This window comes from Numida meleagris, chromosome 5, assembly GCF_002078875.1.
Source record: "Numida meleagris isolate 19003 breed g44 Domestic line chromosome 5, NumMel1.0, whole genome shotgun sequence".
Taxonomy (NCBI): Eukaryota; Metazoa; Chordata; class Aves; order Galliformes; family Numididae; genus Numida; species Numida meleagris.
Window position 1 is genome coordinate 61329186 of NC_034413.1, and position 18548 is coordinate 61347733.

Genomic DNA, 18548 nt, shown 5'->3' on the forward strand with positions numbered 1-18548 from the left:
TTTTCCACCTGCTCTTTGCAGACACGGAGAAGGATTTACCATTATACCCTGTCCTTACAAGCCTTCATGTATCTGAAGACTTTGTTCTTACTCAGTGTCCTCCTTTCTAGACTAAACAAACCTAGTGCCTCAGCCCTTCCTCACAGGTCACACTCCTGAAACTCTCCTCATTTGTAATTCTCTCCACTGGACTATCTCCAATTCATCCACATTCTCCTACAGGATTGTAATCCCGAACTGGACATGTTTTCCAGCTAACTAACACTGAATAGAATCATTTGTCTTCTAGAACAGCCCTGCCATGTTGGAAGGTATCAATGTTTGCCTTCTGATTGTGACTTACAATGAAGTTCTTTCAGTATAGAATCTACTACAATCTTTTTTTTTCCTTTTTTCCATAGTTTTTTTTTGCTGATGAGAATTGAGGCACAAGTATTATTTCCAGAAGCCTACAATTCATCAGTATTTACAAAAGCAATCTCAGATCTGTACTGGGAAAAGCAAAGTCTTTCTCAGTGTATAAATATTGTTCCAGCTATAAATACACCTGTGTTCTCAGATGCTTTGAAGTCAGTTTATTTTTGATTCTTTTGCAACTAAAAAAACAGACCAAAGAAACAGTGGGGAACACCAGGCTGGTGCAGGGGACTGTGGGAGCTCTGCTCTTCCATGTACACCACGAACAGAGCAGAGGAGAGGCTCAGGGCAGGGTGGGATGGGCTGGCACCATTGCGACCCTAGCTGCCTCAGGCATAGCTCAGCTAGAGTAGGACTAGGAAAATAATTCCAGAATGATTTAGATTATTGCTGCACGGACACGTGTTTGGGATTTTGCGTTATTTATATGAGTCTGCGAGTGCCTGGATAAACTTCTGAGTGCCCAGGGGAACAGCTGAAGGCAGCTGGGCCCAGCCGAGGCCAAGCTTCAGCCACAACGTGCAGAGCTGCCTGCCCAGCAGCCCTGCTAGACCTCCACCTCGGTGTAACGCCGTGCCCCTGTGCCCACACGTGGCAGCACCAAAACGCTGTGCCAAAAGGAGGAGGAAAGAAAGGAGCCTACAGCTGCCTTTGATATGCATCTGTCTCATCCAGAACTACTACTAATAAATCCTCAGAGTACAGACAGCTTGCCAGAGCCAGTGTTCAAAGGCAAGAAAGAAGGCCAAAATAATTCTGTTTACTTTTAAATAAAACAGATCCCTCACAAAAATGCTATTCAGGGAACTTTAATATTCTCTTTTGGGGAATTCTATGTAGTGCTGCAAAAAACTGTCTCTGTTTTTCCTGGAAATACGGTTGTCATAATGCAATGAGTTCTAAGTCCCGTGTCTAAAATGTCTGTCCCCTATAACCATCCATATTACCCCTACATACAAATGCATTTATATCTACGGATCAGTATAATGAAACTGCACATCACTGCAACATCACCCTGCACCTTGCAGAGTGCTAGCTCGTAATCCCCGTTACAAACACCTGTTTTGACATTACAGGGCTAAGGAGCTTTGGGCTTTAACATGCAATGCTGCACTGCCTGCAGAGAAAAGGCTGCAGATAATTACATACAAGAGGGCTGGGGAAAGGTGGGCGACGTGAACAAAGAGCACATCTTCAGGAGCTTTGAAAGCTGGTGCGGCTTACCAAGATCAATGGCATGTCACCCCAGAGGAGTGCTGAAAAAGCCTTTGTAGTTCTGCCCCCCTTCTGTCTGTCTGCATTTTGTATTTCTAAGCAGGCAGCATGCAGACTGTGCACTGTGCGTGCCTTTAAGCACATGTAGCATCCGTGTCACACAACGTTAGACGTGGCATACAAATAAAGCACTGTGCAAAGCTGGGTGGTGCAAAGCAATGCTTATCTAGATCAGTAGCTGACACAAAGAGTTGAGAGGGAAGGGGAATTGCTCTTATGATCTAATCAATAAGACATCCATCTAGCAGATGTTAAGATGGTCCCTAGTCCATAGAAAGCAGCATGTTTTTGTTTTGACTAAAGCACCTCAGAGATACAGCATTGGGAATACTGTAAATAATGATTTAAAAAAAATATTCCCCAAGAACGACATGAAGTCTAGTAAAAAATAAGTTACGCTATATCTGAAGGAGGTTTAAATTGGCTTTCAGAAAATAGCATGACACATGCAACACAGGCATCAGCCTTGCAAAAGAGAGCTACAGGAGGCAGCACAGAGCCAGACTGAGTGGAGAAGATCTTCTGAGCTGCTGAATCTATTAAAAGGTAAATATCATTACAAGGAAAGGTTCAAGATAAGAAAAGAAAAAAGGAAAAGAGAATCCTTTCCTCCTACAAGCTCGGGACAGGAATGTTTGTAGGACTCAGCTTGATATTTCAATAAATAATTATGTTTTTTCCAGTGCAATAACCAGCTAGACATGGCAAACTGTAATTAACACCAAGAAGCATGATACCGTTTGGCATGCCCACACCTTGTTTCTGAACAGGAGGATGCAAGAACTCCTTACAAGCTATTCAAAGAAACTTATAATTATAATTATATGCTGGTGTGATTAGCTCTTCTTAATAAAGTCGTGCCTATTGAGCACACCCTATTGAAAAGCCCGCATTAAAAAACACGCTGTTCCACAGATCTGTACGCTTATGTCAGAATCCCTTATTTGAATATCTGAGAAATGAAAGAAACATTACTATGGAGATTAAGAAATCCCGTTTAGCACTGTAAAATAATATTATGATTGAATAATATTAGCACCAACTATTAATAAATGTGCCAGCATTTCCCATTATAAAGCACCATATGCAGTTGCCTGTCGCTATGCCAAAAACTTTAAGCTGTGGAGGTGAACCTTGTGTTAAAAATTTCTGAGGCTTTGGCGACCTGCAACAAAACTTTGACTTCAGGCAACAACAAATACCCACTTTCAACCATGTACAAAGGATCAAAACAGCATGATAAACCCACTGCAGAAGGACTCTGGCTTTTGGTCACGCTCAAATGAACAACAGAGGGAATACAAAAAATCTCAGCACTCAGTGAGTGAGTTTCGAGCTGGATTTGCAGCTGAATATCGTGCATGTAAAATGACTAACAGAACGTGACTTGCAGTCCTTTAACAGCTTTGACATTACCAATCTGACAGACATACCCGTGCGTAACCCAGGTAAATACACTTTAATTTGGTCCTAAATTACATTCACTTACGGAATATTAAAAGGAATTCATTTGTTTAAAACTTCATCTAAAGAATAATAAGATCACAGAGCAATTTGCATTCACATGCAAATTACTAAATTGGTGCTAACTATTTTTATTATTAATAATAGTCTTTACAGTAGAAACTCTCCTTTCTTAATCTTTACTGCAGAAAACAAAGATAAAATCTCTATGTAAAATAAGCCACAAAATTGCTCTCAGCCCAATTGTGTTAGTAACTGGCCATTCTTCATTTTAATTTAGAAGTAACAAAGGATATAATTTATGAAATGAAGATGCCTGCTATCTTAGACCAATTAATTCATGTACTTTATAATGTATTCTTGAAAGTTAAATAGAGCGGTGTGATTCCTGGGGACCCACAAGCATACATGGGCAGGTAGCTCAGAGGTGAGCAGCATCTTCCTGTATAATGCAAGTAAGAATCCCTTGAAGGTGCTGAATTCTGTTATAAGCTAACAGAAATGTGTGCCACTTGCCATTGGAATGCTTGCATTACTGAGTAATTTTTGTAGCTGGTCACATCTTCTCCAACAGCCTGGATGAGTTTTCAGACAAATCAGACCAAAGAGCCTTTTCTCAGCCATTCAGGCTCCCTGTTCCTTCCAAACCCCCTTGTGCCTCACCTCACAATCACTACCTCTGGATGTACCAGTTATTATTACTTCTGTAGTCAAAAAACAATTTACTACCCCCATTTGGAAGATGCCCTCAGGGATGCAAAAACCTTTAGACAAAGCACGGAGGGATATATAATACCGTATCAGGAAAAAAAGACATGAATGTCCATAAAGCAAGGCATTACCATTCTCTTCATCTCCTTGGAGACCTGGTGAGCTCCGAGGTGGTTGTAAAAGGGCCGGTCAACACCCCAGTGCGGCGGGTTGTGGCTGATGGAGTTGGTGCGCTGCCGGTTCATCTTGGCTATCGTGGCTTTCTCGTCTTTCTGAAATGCAAACGAGAGAGAAACGTGTGAATAGCTAGCACCCTTCTCAGGTAGGTACAAGCATGGCATTTTCCACGCTTGTATGAAGAGAGCATCTTCCCACACATGGCAAGCACGTAAATCTTGCAATCAACTGAACGTAGCTGCTAAGGGCAACAGGATGATTAAATGGTCTCCTCTGCCCTAATGCTAGCTGCAAATTTTGTCATTGGCAGCAGCTTCCCTGAAGTTTGGACAAGGCCTTTGAGTTTGCTACCAGAGATGGTTTTGAATCTTGGTTGTACTGGAAGCTTACTGCAAATCTTGTATGCTGCAGGCCTGAAAGGTTTCACTGAAGCTAAATGCCAACTGAAAGAGCACGGAACTGCAGTAATTGTCTTACCTCACTTAAAGACAAATTCTTTAGGGCTTGACAATTTGGAAAACAGACAGCTAAAACCTGCCTGCTTATTACTTGGGAGAGGAAACCTATTTCAAGAGAATTGCCACTTCCATGTGTTTACCAAAACAATTAGATGAAATTGTTAATTTTGGGTTGCAGACAGTATTCAGACAACTGGACAACATTAAAAAAAAAAAATTAGTTGTTTTAAACTTAGAATTTTTGTTTGTCCTGAATGACTATGTTGGTCTGCATCTGTTTTTACCCGGAATCTGCTTTCCTTATCTGTTTATTTTGATCTGCTATTTGATTTGCTATTCACTGTAACTTGTACCTGTCAGGAGTTTGCGAAATACCTGGTATTACTTCTAGGGAAACCAGAGAGTTAAATGTCAAATGTTATGCCGCCTTAAATTTCCTTTTTTTTTTTTTTTTTTCCCCAGAGAAAACTGAAAAAAAATGTTTAAACTCAGTGCTGCGGAAAACTGCCTGATTGACAAGCATGGGAAATCATCGTTTCTTTTCTTGGAAAGAAGAGACAACTCCGATGACAACATTTCCCATGAGACTGCAAGCTCACCATGAGGGCACCAAGCGTTTGGGGCAGGTGGCCCTGCAGGCTTGTCCCCAAGGAAACACCAGCTCCGCCACTGGGACGTGTGCTCCCACATCTCCTGTCCCCAGAGCTGCAGCTGCCTCCATCCCCATGCTGGAACCACTGCTGCCTCAACAGAGGGTGCTGGAAACTCCACAGCTTGGCATCAGGGAACTTCACATGAGCAATCCTGACAGAGCCACTGGATCGCCTCCAGGGGAGCAGAGCTTTAAATGCTTCTAAAAATACGCGAGTGTGATGCAACGCCAATGTCCAGATTTGAGTTGGTTTGAGGTTTTGTTTTTTAGAAGTCATTGCACTTTATAGTGCCTGCAATCATTTGCAGCATTGTTTGTGTTGTTTTTTTTAATCTATGGATCTTTTTCATAGTTATGTTTGTTGTTTTATATAACATGATGCCAGAAAACTGGTAGAAAATGTAGTTCCATTTTCTACAACCAAATATACATTGCTGTCACTAAGAAAAGTGACACTGTCAATCCATTTTATTACAACTTAGTGAAGGGTTTTCAACCTGAAGCAATCAAAAAAACCCAGGCACTAAACCTAGGCTGGGGACCTATAAAGCAAAGCTATTTGGTTTACATTACAAATACTTTACATCAACAGATGATAAAAAGATACACAGAATAGTTTTTCCCCACGACTTAAGTCAATTTGCTTAAAATTTGAGAAAAGCCTAAAAGCCTAAAAATGCAAGCAGATGTGTTAAGCCCTATCGGCCAGTGAGTGACCCTCCCACCTGCTTCCAGGGCAGGGTGACTCTGCAGCATTACTTTTACTTCATGCCAATCACTTGATTAATTTGAAGAGAATAAAGGCCTCGTACATGTATACTGGCACATCTGGATTGAGGTAAGGTTGGGACAAATGGGTAAATTCATACTTCTGAGAGAGGTCAGGCACCATAAATTACCCACGGCCATGTGCACTCTGTGGGGGTATTTCCCCATCCTTTTTAGAAGGTTTACGTTGGATTGCGAGCTGCGTTTCAGCGATATTTCCAAATAGATTAAAACATATATTTAAATAAATTGTGGATTTTCTGTTTTCCAGTGTTACATGCTATGCTACTGTGTTATCTTCGACAGTAGGACTTTGCTGTTAACATCAGTACTTACTCAAAAACATTTATTTAAACTTGATATTGTTAAAAGTAGAAGAAATTTATTTTCTGAAAAATAGGGTATTCAGTGGCTGATGATAATAACAAGGTTTAAAAATGAAGAAGTAGGATCACAGCTTTTTTTTGGAGATTTATGAGGATCCCTTCTCTGTTTCCTCCTGCCTAATGGCAGCATGAACGCACCTTGCACACAGTGCTCCCTGAGGCATAACAAAGCAGGAAGGAAGAATAAAAGGAGGGAATAGAAGACACCTTTGAGTCCTACTCATTACAGGTACTACACCAAAAACAGGAGCAGGTGCAAAGGTTTCTGACAGCAATGTGTTTTTCAGATTTAAAGTGGCTACACTTCAGAAGATGTTGTGGGAACTTTTCAAATCTGAACTCACGAAGAGCCTGTAAATCGTATTCCCAGAGGTTTTATCGAGTTCCCACCACCAGTTCCCACACACTAAGCTACAGTAATACTATAGCAGAACCGCAGAAATAGCTGGGATTTTCTTGTAATTATCAATCGCACTAAGCATGTCTGTTACTTCTTTAGTGTATGATCAGATTTTCCAACTTATGTAATTGCTATCAGTACAACAAAACAGTGTTGCTGAGAAGGGATCAGGCATTTCTCATTCAGTTACGCATTATTCCTTAAATCGTCTTGAAATCCTACTGACACGAGAGTGGTATTTCTTGCAGTAATACATGGTCTAAACATTGCGTTCATAAATCTACAGGAGTAGAACCCCACAGAGTCGTGATTAAATTTGTTAAATTGAGGAATCATCACGTTAGATTGATGATGTTTTAGAAGAGTCACATGCACAGCATTTAAATGGCCATTTTGTTTCTTCAGCTGGATGCAGATCCAGGACACTATTTGGAAAAGAATGGGAATTGTTTTTCTAGGAGTAACAGCCAAAGTTTTGTTGAGCTGTTTCAAGGCCATCATCAACAATTCTTTCTGAAACTGTTGTGTACCTGCTATTGTTTCAAGAAACGCCCATATTTACTGTGACTGAAAGGCCTTAGAAATAAATAAACATTTTTTCAGTTGGCCGCTTTTGTGCACCCAATGTGGTGTTTAGTCAGCAGTACTGCTCATCTGTTGACTGTCACGTTTTGTTTCCACTTGTGTTCAAAGCAAAGCATTTCCCCAGTCTTCTGGCAATTTTGAGGGCTATAAAACTAACCGTAAACCTAAAGTGCAGTTAAAATCTTATTCGCCTTAAATTTAGACCCATTTCCCACTCCACCAAACACATAGTTCTGCAACCTTCTGAGAGTAAAAATTCTATCAGCAACTAGAACTGATGTGCTGGTTCTGTAGATTAACTAGTGTGGCACCTGACCTCAAAGGAAAGCAAAAGTTGGCCATAACTAATAAGTCACGTGCTCCTACCCAAACACCAGAAACTCAGGCAAAATAAGGACTTGGAATCACAGAATGATTAAGGTTGGAAAAGACCACTAAAATCATGCAGTCCAACTGTCAGCCCAACACCACCGTGCCCACCAAACTTGCCCTACTGGGTACTGCAATAATTAAATAGAATACTCCAAGAATAGCAGGGATGCGATGGAATAGAAGTAATGACCAGGACAGAGGTTTTGAGTAAAAGGCATTACTGCAGAAAGACAGATATAAACACCAAGAGCTAAGGTATAGAGCCATGTGTTAGGAGTGCTACAGTCTACACAGTAAATTTAAAAGTATAACACGAATAAGCCAAAATCACTCTGCTGAAGGATGAAGAAGTTGTACTGGGTAATGCTAGGCAGTTCATTTCAATGCCTTGGGGCTAAGTTTGGGAACCAGTAACGATCCGCATAACAGTCTTAGCAACTTTAACAGATAATTCTCTGTTTATCTGGAAACACTGGTTTTCCAGATTGACACAGATAAAGAATGAAGATGCAAGGCCAGTAATAGAGGAACGGTAATGAGATTTCCTGTATTTATTTCATGCAAAGATACTAGGCTCAATAGAAATATATATTCAAACAAATAAGAAAAAAAACGCGAATTAGGGTAGAACTCACCCTATGTAAATCACCCTCTACCGCCCCAGGGAAACAGATATTCAAAAATCTACATCATTCCAGAACTGAAGGAACAAATTGTTTTTCTTTTCAGATAATCAGCACTGCCACAGTCGAGGCAAAAGGGAACAAGGATCATAAGGGTAGGGTTATAAACAGAAAACATGACAGAAATTGGAAGCAAAACTTAAAATGTAATGTGCTGAATGCAGAAGGACGACTTCCAACCCAGATCTCTGCAAAACTGCCAAATTCAATTTCAGTTCTGGTAAGAGATACTTTTAATAACTATTTAGTCAGGGATCATGACACTGAACTGTAGACCAGTAAATGCTGGCTTGGATTGACAGCCATGAGAGCATCCAAGCTTTTCCAAACAGAAAAGATACATTAACTGTCACTGGCCTTGTTTTTTTTCCACAGAGCATTTGAGAGAGTGCTGTGCTGGGGACTGAGGCTAAGGCTGTGGGGAAACTAGAAGCTCGGAAAAGAGCTGGCTTATAGTGAAAGAGCAAGAGATGGCTTTGAGGGAAGACAAATTAGGCTGGATCAAAGTCACTGGGAGCATTGCTCAGTGATTAGTCTTGGGGCAGATTTAAAAAATATTTTCCTGACCAAATCTGGCACCAAGTGCAGCAGTGATGGACTTTTTTAAGAAAGAAGTGGTGGCAGTATTTGACAGATAAGGGAAAAGGAATATTAGCACTGGACATTTGAGGGCTGACATAGCAGAAATGGGATATGAGGTATTCCAGTCTACAAAACCCAGGATCATGCCTTTAGAGATTACAGTCAAAAATGTCACTTACTTCATTATCAGAAATCGCATCCATCCATCACAGGACAACTATGAGACTCTGAGGTAATGCGGCTGTGCAAGAGGTAATGGTTTTCTTTGCTGATTGGGAAAACTGAGTGTGTTGTGAGAGCCTGGGATTCTCTCTTCTTCATTGCAAGAGGAGATTAGAATAGTTTGTCTAAGGATTAAAAAGACTGAGAGGGACAGAGCGGACACAGCTGTTGTCTGCAAGAATTGTGTGATGTATGCACATTGCCCCAAATGGCACTGAGGTAGATTTGATGGCCCAAGAAATTATTTCCAGTTACATTTTCCTGTCTATATTATGGCTTGTATATATCTTTGCATTTCTTACAGTCTTTAAGAAACTGTGCCTTTCTTACATGCATTAAGAAATTGGTCTCCAAGTGGAGTCCAGTGATGAGTGGTGTTCCTCAGGGGCCAAAAAAAAATTAGAAAAAGCAACCAAAAACTTTTATTTGCTCAACTCACTCCTGCTTTGGGCTACCTGAGAAGCCATCTGGCACACTGCCTTTTTCACAGGGAAGTGCTTATCCATAAGAGCATCAGTAGCAGGGGACAATGCAAACAGAAGGTGAAAGCAGATCTTTATCGATGAGGAAAGAGAAACCTAAGCAGACAGGATTTCTAAATTTTGCAGTTCATTCTTTCAATAGAAAGCAACTCTTCTGCGTATCAGAAGGAAACCAAGGACTACATTTCCAGCTCTAGTGAGAAGCTGAAGTAATCAAAATCTAGCCATATTTTTTTTTCTCCAAAACTCAACTAAATGTATTCCAGTTAACAGTATTCTTAAGAGGAAAAAAATGCTAATTTCAAAGAAGGAATTCTGATTCCTGGAACAAAAAATACTGTATAAATGTTCCTCCCGTTTACTCTGTGCCAAAGAAATGGCATTAACATAATGAATTAATTTAATGGCCGAAAAAGTAAAGAAAACAAAAAAAGACAGGAAGTTTGAAGTTATGACTCCCCATGGTAACAATAAGCAGAAAAGGTCTGACAGTAAATGCTGACATTTCATGCATTCACTGGAACTCCTGAGATTGTTGGGTTTGGATGACCATGGGACTGATGGACAAAGTATTCAGGCAATTTCAGGGTGCCTGTGTGAGCTGGGGTACAGCTCAGGCAGTTAACCGCAACACCTATGCATCTACTCTTGACACAAAGTAAAGCATTCTCACTGTTAGATCCTCTAGAACAAACCTTTAATTCAACTGCATTTCTTCTTCTCCCCTTTCTTTTTGCACTCTTTAATTCATTTCTTTACATATATATTAATAATTGTGTGCATTCATTCAGCTTTTCAATGGAGTTTTCTCACAACACACAAGAGACAGAATTAGGAAGTTAAATTTGATGACCCATATGTAAAAAAACCAACAAAACTGCCCCATGCATTGCTGCCTTAAGATATTAATATCCACCTAAACTCAGTAACAGTATTTCCCCAATGACTGATCTTATCAGAATGTGCAGATGTGAGAGCTGTTTAAAAATTATGCTCTACCAAATCCAGAGACCAATCATGAGAAATATCACCTTCAAAAGGCCGGTGTTTCAGAAAGACACAGAGTTTAAGCTGAAAGAAGTCTCACAAAGCCAATTGCAACTAAGTAGTTTGTGCTTTCTGAAAAGACATCAGAATTGCGAGGTACGGTGCAGATGTACCTGATCACACCTGAAGTAACAGCAGGGTTTTAATATGAAGCCTTCAAGCATGAACTTGCACTACTTGAACTAATAATGTTGTTTTGAAGTTGGGAGCAGACTCATTTACTACACTTGGACAACACCTTTCACTCTGCAAGAAGTATACAAGTAGAGTTGTTGTGAAGGGAAGGCAACAGGCAGCCTAATCAAAGCAGATGTTACAATATCTTCATCACCTTGCAGAAATCAGAATACAAGGGACAATATTCTAGCATCCATCAAAAAACATTCTTACTAGAACCTGACATATGTCACTCCCTGGAAGAGACAAGATTTTAAACAAGTATTTGTCTTCATCTAGTGGTATAACCAGCAGAACAGATTGAAAGCCATGCAAATAGAACAAACGCAGGGTATGGGAAATGTTTCCCTTGTCCTTGCCTGGGCCCAAGAGGGTGGAAATTCAAGCAGTCATGATCTATGCTCTCTCCAGCAGAAGAGATGCTGCTAGCTAGGATCACAATGGCATGCACAGAGAGCTCTCATGAAAATCCCACAGCTTGTGTTTGAGGATGGTAGGAACCCAGACACGACTCACAGGAACCCATGGCTAAGTTAAGTGAACACTTTATGGTCGTTACTGGAACGGACACAAATGAAAACCTGGCTAAACACATCACAGGAAGTCATCAAAATCAAGGAAAAAGTGAAGCGCTACAACTTCTCCTAGCATCTAGCAAAATATTCAAGGCAGACCAAGCTGGCTAACGGAGAAAGCTTCTCTCACTTCCGATCTTCCTATTAGATGAAAATGAGTTTTCAAGGAAGGAGAGAACTTGAAACTACTCACCAAAGGATAGAAAATGGCTATGGAGAAAGAAAGTTGCAGCAGTATGAGCAAACCAGGAGCCCCTCAAACTCTAAGAATTAAGATCTATGACCTTGGGTAGCAATTTCTTTATGTTTCAATTTAGCACAAAAATTACACAGGTCATGAGCACGTCCCTATTCTCAACTACTCTGGGGTGCAGCATGTATGAGCAGCATTATAGTAGTGCATGGAGACTTCAGCTACTATGTAACAAAGCTGTAACAAATACAGATAAAGTGGTGAAAGAATGGGGAGGGGGGAATATTTTATTTTACATACGGAAAATCAAGACACAAAGATGTCGTTCTCCAAAAATCTAATTCTGGAACGTAATCCTGATATCTCTCTGTCCAGTCTCCTAGTCACAAGCTAACAGCTCTCTGTTCCAAAACTAAGTCAAGTTCTAAATGCTATGGGTGTCTGCTGAGTGTTTTGTCTTCAGTGGCAAGGAGCAGAATCCTGAGGTTTCCTTAAGTCTTCCTTTTCTCTCCAGAAACCTTCTGTTCTCCACAAGAAGATGCAGACAGGGAGGGGATTGCATGATTTAACAAGTCAATATAGCTTCTCCACACCTGGAGATGGGGCTTGATAAAGGGTATTATCATTTACATTCTTGAACGTACCCAGAATTGAAGAAGTGGTTTAGGTATGAATACCAGCTGGCCCACTGACAGGCAGTGATGCTCAGGAAACAATACACTTGCACTGCAAGCTCTAATCTTCTTTCGAAGATTGACAATTGTTAATGAGATTTACCACAGGAGCAGATAGAAACCAAAACATCAGCTTCTTCCTTTAGGACATGATAAGGGTTTTTCTTGAAGACTTTTTATACAATATTCATTAAGGAGATTTGAGGCTTTCATTCTCTCAGGAAATGAGGCAATGGTAACAAAGTAGTTCTGTATAGGTGCTACAGCTATTCATAGCAACCATGCTGCTGGAACTTGTCACAAATATTTATTTAATCTCTTGGTAGCCGTATTTATGGCTCTGGGTAGATTTAATTGATCTTTGATTCAGAAACATTTGAAATGATTTTCTGTTGAGGCCAACCTTTATATGCCTGTCTGTACTATGAATAGGAAAGCAGCATCTACAGTGCAGAAATTGCTTAAAGAAATATTACTGGGTGGGTTCAGTAAGGTGATCAAAATGTTTTTTTTTCTAGTACCAAAGTCTACCATTGTTTAAAAAATACAAACTAGTGATAATATCAACCTAATTTCAGTTACAGGTTATGTCATAAAAAGCGATATGTTGGCTGAAGTCCATTTGAGTGTGACTAGATGCAAGTTCAAATCAACAGTGCCCTTAATAGCACTATTTTGTGCAGCTTGATCCGTGTCATAGCAATAGCTCTGATCTCATCTCAGTGTCACAGTGTCATTCATCATTACAGGAGGGCAGATTTTCCCATCTTCAGAAGCAAAGGCTGAAAAATCATGATAAGAATTGCTCTAAACTTTATGTCTGTGGCAATACAGTGACCAGTGGACAAAAACATCTTTGTTTTTACCTGTTGCTTTAAGAACTTGCACAAGTATCAAACTTAATAGAAAAAAAAAAAGAGGAAATCTATATGAAAAGCATCCTTAAAAATGATTTTGAAAATCACCCAGGACATATTCTGATAGAACTAGAAAGTACTTGGTGCAGAAACCTTTGCAGAAGCTGGCTATACTCCATTCTACACATGCAGAAGTTCAGGAAGAGAAGAGTAAATCAGAATTTTTCCCACTAAAGGTCAGATGGTTAATTGCCTTGGACACAGAGCCCTCACTCATCTAAAGTAGCTAGTGTTCGCTCTGCTTGGATGTGTTGGAGACCACCTAGTTTGTAAAAGTATCTGAAACTTGCATTAGTTTTCTTGACCTTACCCGTTTCTGGCTGCATCGTACAATCAAGAAGGTCTCGATACTGTGCTCTTTCAGATAAGCATTGCGTTCCCCTCCAAAGCCCAGCTCCACCTCGTAGTCTCCATTGAGATAGTTCAGGGTTGCTTTTGTTATGTGGATGCGCCTTACAGGAGACAAAAGATAAAACAGTTTTGTAGGTTTGCAAAATTATCATCTGTCTGTAACGTCAGCTCCTGTCAGCAACAAACTCCATGTCCTGCAACAAACAAGCAATAAAAACCAACTTATTTAACCATGCCCCTACACTTACAGATGCGTACCAGAAGTTCTGTCTGTTTTAGACGAAGCAGGGAAGGAGACAACCTCTAAAGTGAGAAGCATGTTACATATCTGTTCATAAGCACATCCTTAGATACAAAGCCTTGTTCACTCTAACAGATATATATATTTTGGCACATACAGACCCTTAAAAGTCTATTTAACAGGCATATGTAATACATATTGTAGTACATATCTTTTTTTATTGCATCCCTTTAGTCACCGGTACAAGAGTGCCCTGTAGAGGTTGCCCATCAAGTACCATAGTCTCGCATGTTCTTCCAGCACAGAGAAGACATGGAAAGTTGTTTAGAGCAAATATCTCCCAGGGACAGGGTGGCAGCAAGTCAGACTTCAGCTGGTTCATTCAATGGTGAAACAAGAACTGATTCTGCTCTCCCAAAGGAATGTTTCTTAAACAACTCTTCTCACAACATCCACCAATAACTGGGATGCCCTCCAGCAGGTGTTGCTGACATACAGCCATGTCTCTTTGGAACCATGACCAACTCTGCTAGTGCTCACACAGACCTGTTCTTTTCCACTGTAGCTATCAGCTTTGTTTCACAGAGAAGGAATTAAATTCTTACCGCACAAGAACATGCCCATCTTAGAAATTTGTAGACTTTCTGTAACCGAAGACATGTAGGTTCACAACTGAATAACCTTGCTAACATCCGTTTATGTTTAAAAAACTATAACCACAGCTAATTTTACAGCAGGTATACAGACTATCAAAACCTCTTTTCCCCATTTCCACATCTCACTGCGAAGTGTCAGGCATAAAAACAACACCCAGGTGACCATGACAGCGTTGATGAAGCAACTTACCCAGCTTTGCCCCCCGCTTCCATGTGGTTGGCTAATGTAACGTCATTCGACCACACATCGAACTGCCACTTCCTAAGGCCCAAGACCCCACAGTGAACTCTCCCGCTGTGGATTCCAACCCTCATGTTGACATTTACTCCTGTCACCTCCCGGACTAATCTGAAAAAAGATTTGGGAAAAGAGACATCACTAAGAACTGTAGTCAGTGGCACAGACTTGCACACAGAATACAGACATCCATACTGACCTATAAATTATTCATGCATACACACAGTGCTGCTCATCCACAATAACAGCACAACAAAACAAAACCAGATAGACTGTACTGTACTTGGATGGCCTGGCTGGCCAAGCAGAGTACTAATAAGATTAGAGGACCCCTTGGAGTTACAACATGTCCTCTGAACTCGTAGCCAAGTTGAAAACTCATGAAAAAAATCTTTGGGAACAGTGAAAGGAGTAAAGCACTGGTCTCTGATTTCCATACCAAAGCTGGACATAACCTGCCAGCACTCAGTCTCATTAAGACTAACAGCATGTTTCAAAGAGAAAAAGGAAATGATTTCAGAGATCTTAATTTGTCTGTATGGCACCATGCATCAACTGTTCCACAGATGAAATATGATATGTGTGTGAAATACCCTATTGCCATTGGAAAGCTTGAATGGGTCTTACAGCTGTAGTCAGAGCAGCAAAACCAGAGAACCACATCTATTGCAGTTACTCCAAACAGGCTGCTACAAATACTCAAGCTCTGATTTTAATGAGGTCTTGGATGCTCTGTTTACTCCCAAAATGACTGCTGGAATACTTTGTGGGTTTTGCCCTTTTAGGGCAAAAGTTAACTTCAAGAGTTGTTCACATGAAACATATATTCAGGAATGTGGGTAGGGGAGAGTCTTGATGAAGCCATCAGAACAATTCTGCTTCTCATTATTGCTGGTCATACCATTTCCAGAATGCCTGTGTTCCATGGAGAAATTCACCTACATCACCCAGGACAGTCCTTTCCTTTGAGCTGTTAGTACCTTGCAGCATGAAGTCATACTTTGTATCTGCTAGACTTCAGTCTCTTTGGTCTTCAGGTTCATCTACTCCTTACACCATCTTGGACATGTAAGTCCTCCCAATTTCCTAAGATCAGCACAGATCTAATATTTAAGCTTTACCTATTGATGAAAATGAATGATTAAAGATAGACCAATTCTGGATTCTAATTCACTACTCACAGTGAAATGTGCCCCTTAGAAAGCTGTTCAAGACATTTCTCTTTGAAACAGCTCCTACCCTACACTAACAATACCTTTCTCCTTACATCTATCTTATGATATTTCATTATCTACTTGCTGAACAAATATACGTTATTTTAATGAAAATAATAAACAAGTTAATAAACAAGTTGCAAAGATTCCCTAGAAGGGAAGGGAAGCTCCATAAAGGTAAGGTACCACTGAAAGAGCTTGAACCACATCACTCTGGAAAGCATTCAGAACTGGAAAACCGTGAAAATGCAGCTGCAGCCATAAGCTTTGCAAGGACAACAGCAGCTATAATGTGCATGCAGTGCTGGGGAGGGAGGAGGAACACACTGCATGGCAGCCACAAAGCCCACTGCACCCTGTGCCAAGCCACGTTGTTGACACAAGACAAGGGTACTTCTCGCAGTATGGTCATGGATGAGAAGGTGACTTTCATCAGACTTGGCAGCAACCAAATAAGCTTGGTTACCTTTTATAAACAAAAGGAATTGCTTTTGTTACCTTTTTATTTTTTAGATTTATACCAGAAATACAATGAATTTCTGATCTGGTCTTGTTCTGTACAGATGAAATAAGCCTACAAGCAGGTCCCAGTGTTGGTGAACCCCGCAGTTGAATGTTCAATAGATATCTGTTAGCCGAATTGTGAAACCTCTCATCACGATCCTTAGGGTAGGTGGAGGAGGGGGAAGGAAAACAGCATCACCTTCCAGACTTATTAAAAGATAGCACTGTTAAATGCATTCATTCCACAGCAAGTGGGAAACCAGTTTCAAAGGCTGCTGAAGAACTATTTTTAAATAAGCATCAAGTGCACTTCAGCTCGGTTTATTTCAAGGAGAGGTGGGTTGTAGTTAATCAATGAAGTCTAGACATCTGAGGTGTTACTCAGCCTTGTGGGGGTTATGTGTCAAGGTCTATGGATTTCATCAAGTCAGCTACTGCAGAAAGTGAGACTTTTCTGGTTAACGTACACAGAATTTCCTTCATAGGGTTGGTTCAGTAAGAATCTTGTGTTTGACAAGACACTTTGTCACCTGCCACTTGACTGTACTTCATGTGGAATAAATAGCATCCTTTCAAGGACTACTGAAAACTAGTTACTTGCAACTTTATTTTGCATCTTGCATACAAAGCCCAAAAGGAGGCTAGTGCAAAGCAATAAGAGTTTAGACCAGATAAGAGCTAACAGATCTTGACAATGTACATTGTATGCAAAACAAGGGAATGCTGCTGCCTATTGCTTTTTGAATAGGCTCTCCTAGTTGAAAACACTGCTCTTCAAACCGTGTATTTGTGTTGAGAAAATGATGCTGAGAACTGTGGGTGTCTATTTGCATCCTTGCAGAAGTCCACATTATAAGGATGTACTGCATCAAGCTCAGACTAGGTATCTCTACTCTTTACAAGATTAAGTGCAATCTCAATCTACTTACTGAGGAAAATGAGAAAAGAACTGCATAGAGACCTCTCTCCTAGTACTGTGGATATTTCAGAAGATGCTTTCACAAAGAAAAAAATAGAAGAGAAAGGAAAAAGAGGCAGATTCTCTGGGCAGTAAGGATGGTGTAGATATTGAGGTCAGCTCAGTTACCAGTCAAAGCTGACTGAACTTTGTGCCTAAACTTGCATGCACTCATGATGACCAAACAGATCTCATTTCCCCAAATTCTGAAAGTACTGGCATGTGAGAGCTTACATCTGAAGGAAACGCTATTCAACATTGTGATCTTCCAAGTAATATTACTAGATAAGGGTCTCATGTTTGTTACTCCCCAAAGACAGTGATGGTCTGGGCAAACACAGAACAAAAATTTAAAAGAAAAATCCAAAAATGGAGATGTAAGCAGAAATAAAGTAAAAAGCGCCGTGGATATGTCTCTGTGTCAGACCAGCCTTGTGGGTTTCCTCAATAATTTGTCTAAAGTCAGAAAGTGCTGAATCTGACCTACTTGGTATAGGAACACGTGGTGAAGGATTAGCTTAACTAGCGAAGACGGACCTGAGCAGAGGAATTGTACCATGAGTAAAAAGCTGGTTTAAAGACAGATAAGTACAGAGTGATTGAAATTCAATAAAGTTATTATTAATCCTCTGATTTCACATTTCTGTAATTCACTGGAATCCTCCTCTGGGAATGAGACTTCCACCAGCTATGGTAACCTTTGCCTTTGTCATCAGGAGATGGAGCTCTGATCTCCACATGGCTGTAACAGACTCAAGCATCTGTTTTTCTGCTGTGAAACCTTCATTGCATTTTGTTTTCTTATTCCAGCTGGTCTCCACTGGCATAAATCCCCTGGCGTGGCTACCTTGCTGCAATGCATGCAAGATCTAACTGGAAGTGAATCTCCTTGCTATTTGTTCTGAAATTCTCCATGGAGAATACGGTACTTACGAGATGGCCTCTATCATATCCATTCCCATTTCAACACAGCAGTGTGCATGGTCAGCTCTTGCTTCTGGCAACCCAGACACACAGTAATAGCAATCACCCAGGATCTTGATACGTAAACAGTGGTTCTCCTAAAAAAAATAATAACAATAAAGGAGAGGGAAGTATTCAGCTTATATTCATGCTTGTAATAGCTTGCCTTTTAGGGCAGAGAATATTTACAGAAATCCAGTGAACCA

The 18548-nt window shown here is 40.4% G+C and overlaps 1 protein-coding gene across 3 annotated transcripts in view; it reads right to left on the reverse strand.

Moving 5' to 3' along the window:
* ADCY5 (adenylate cyclase 5) overlaps positions 1-18548 on the reverse strand; it is a 206368-nt gene that overhangs the window by 43332 nt on the left and 144488 nt on the right. For all 3 annotated transcript variants that reach the window (XM_021397477.1, XM_021397476.1, XM_021397478.1), the window contains exons 5-8: positions 18313-18440; positions 14656-14814; positions 13528-13669; positions 3999-4139 (exon numbers count right to left, since the gene is read on the reverse strand). In XM_021397477.1, coding sequence (XP_021253152.1) covers positions 3999-4139; positions 13528-13669; positions 14656-14814; positions 18313-18440 — 570 coding nt within the window. The remainder of the gene's footprint in view (positions 1-3998; positions 4140-13527; positions 13670-14655; positions 14815-18312; positions 18441-18548) is intronic.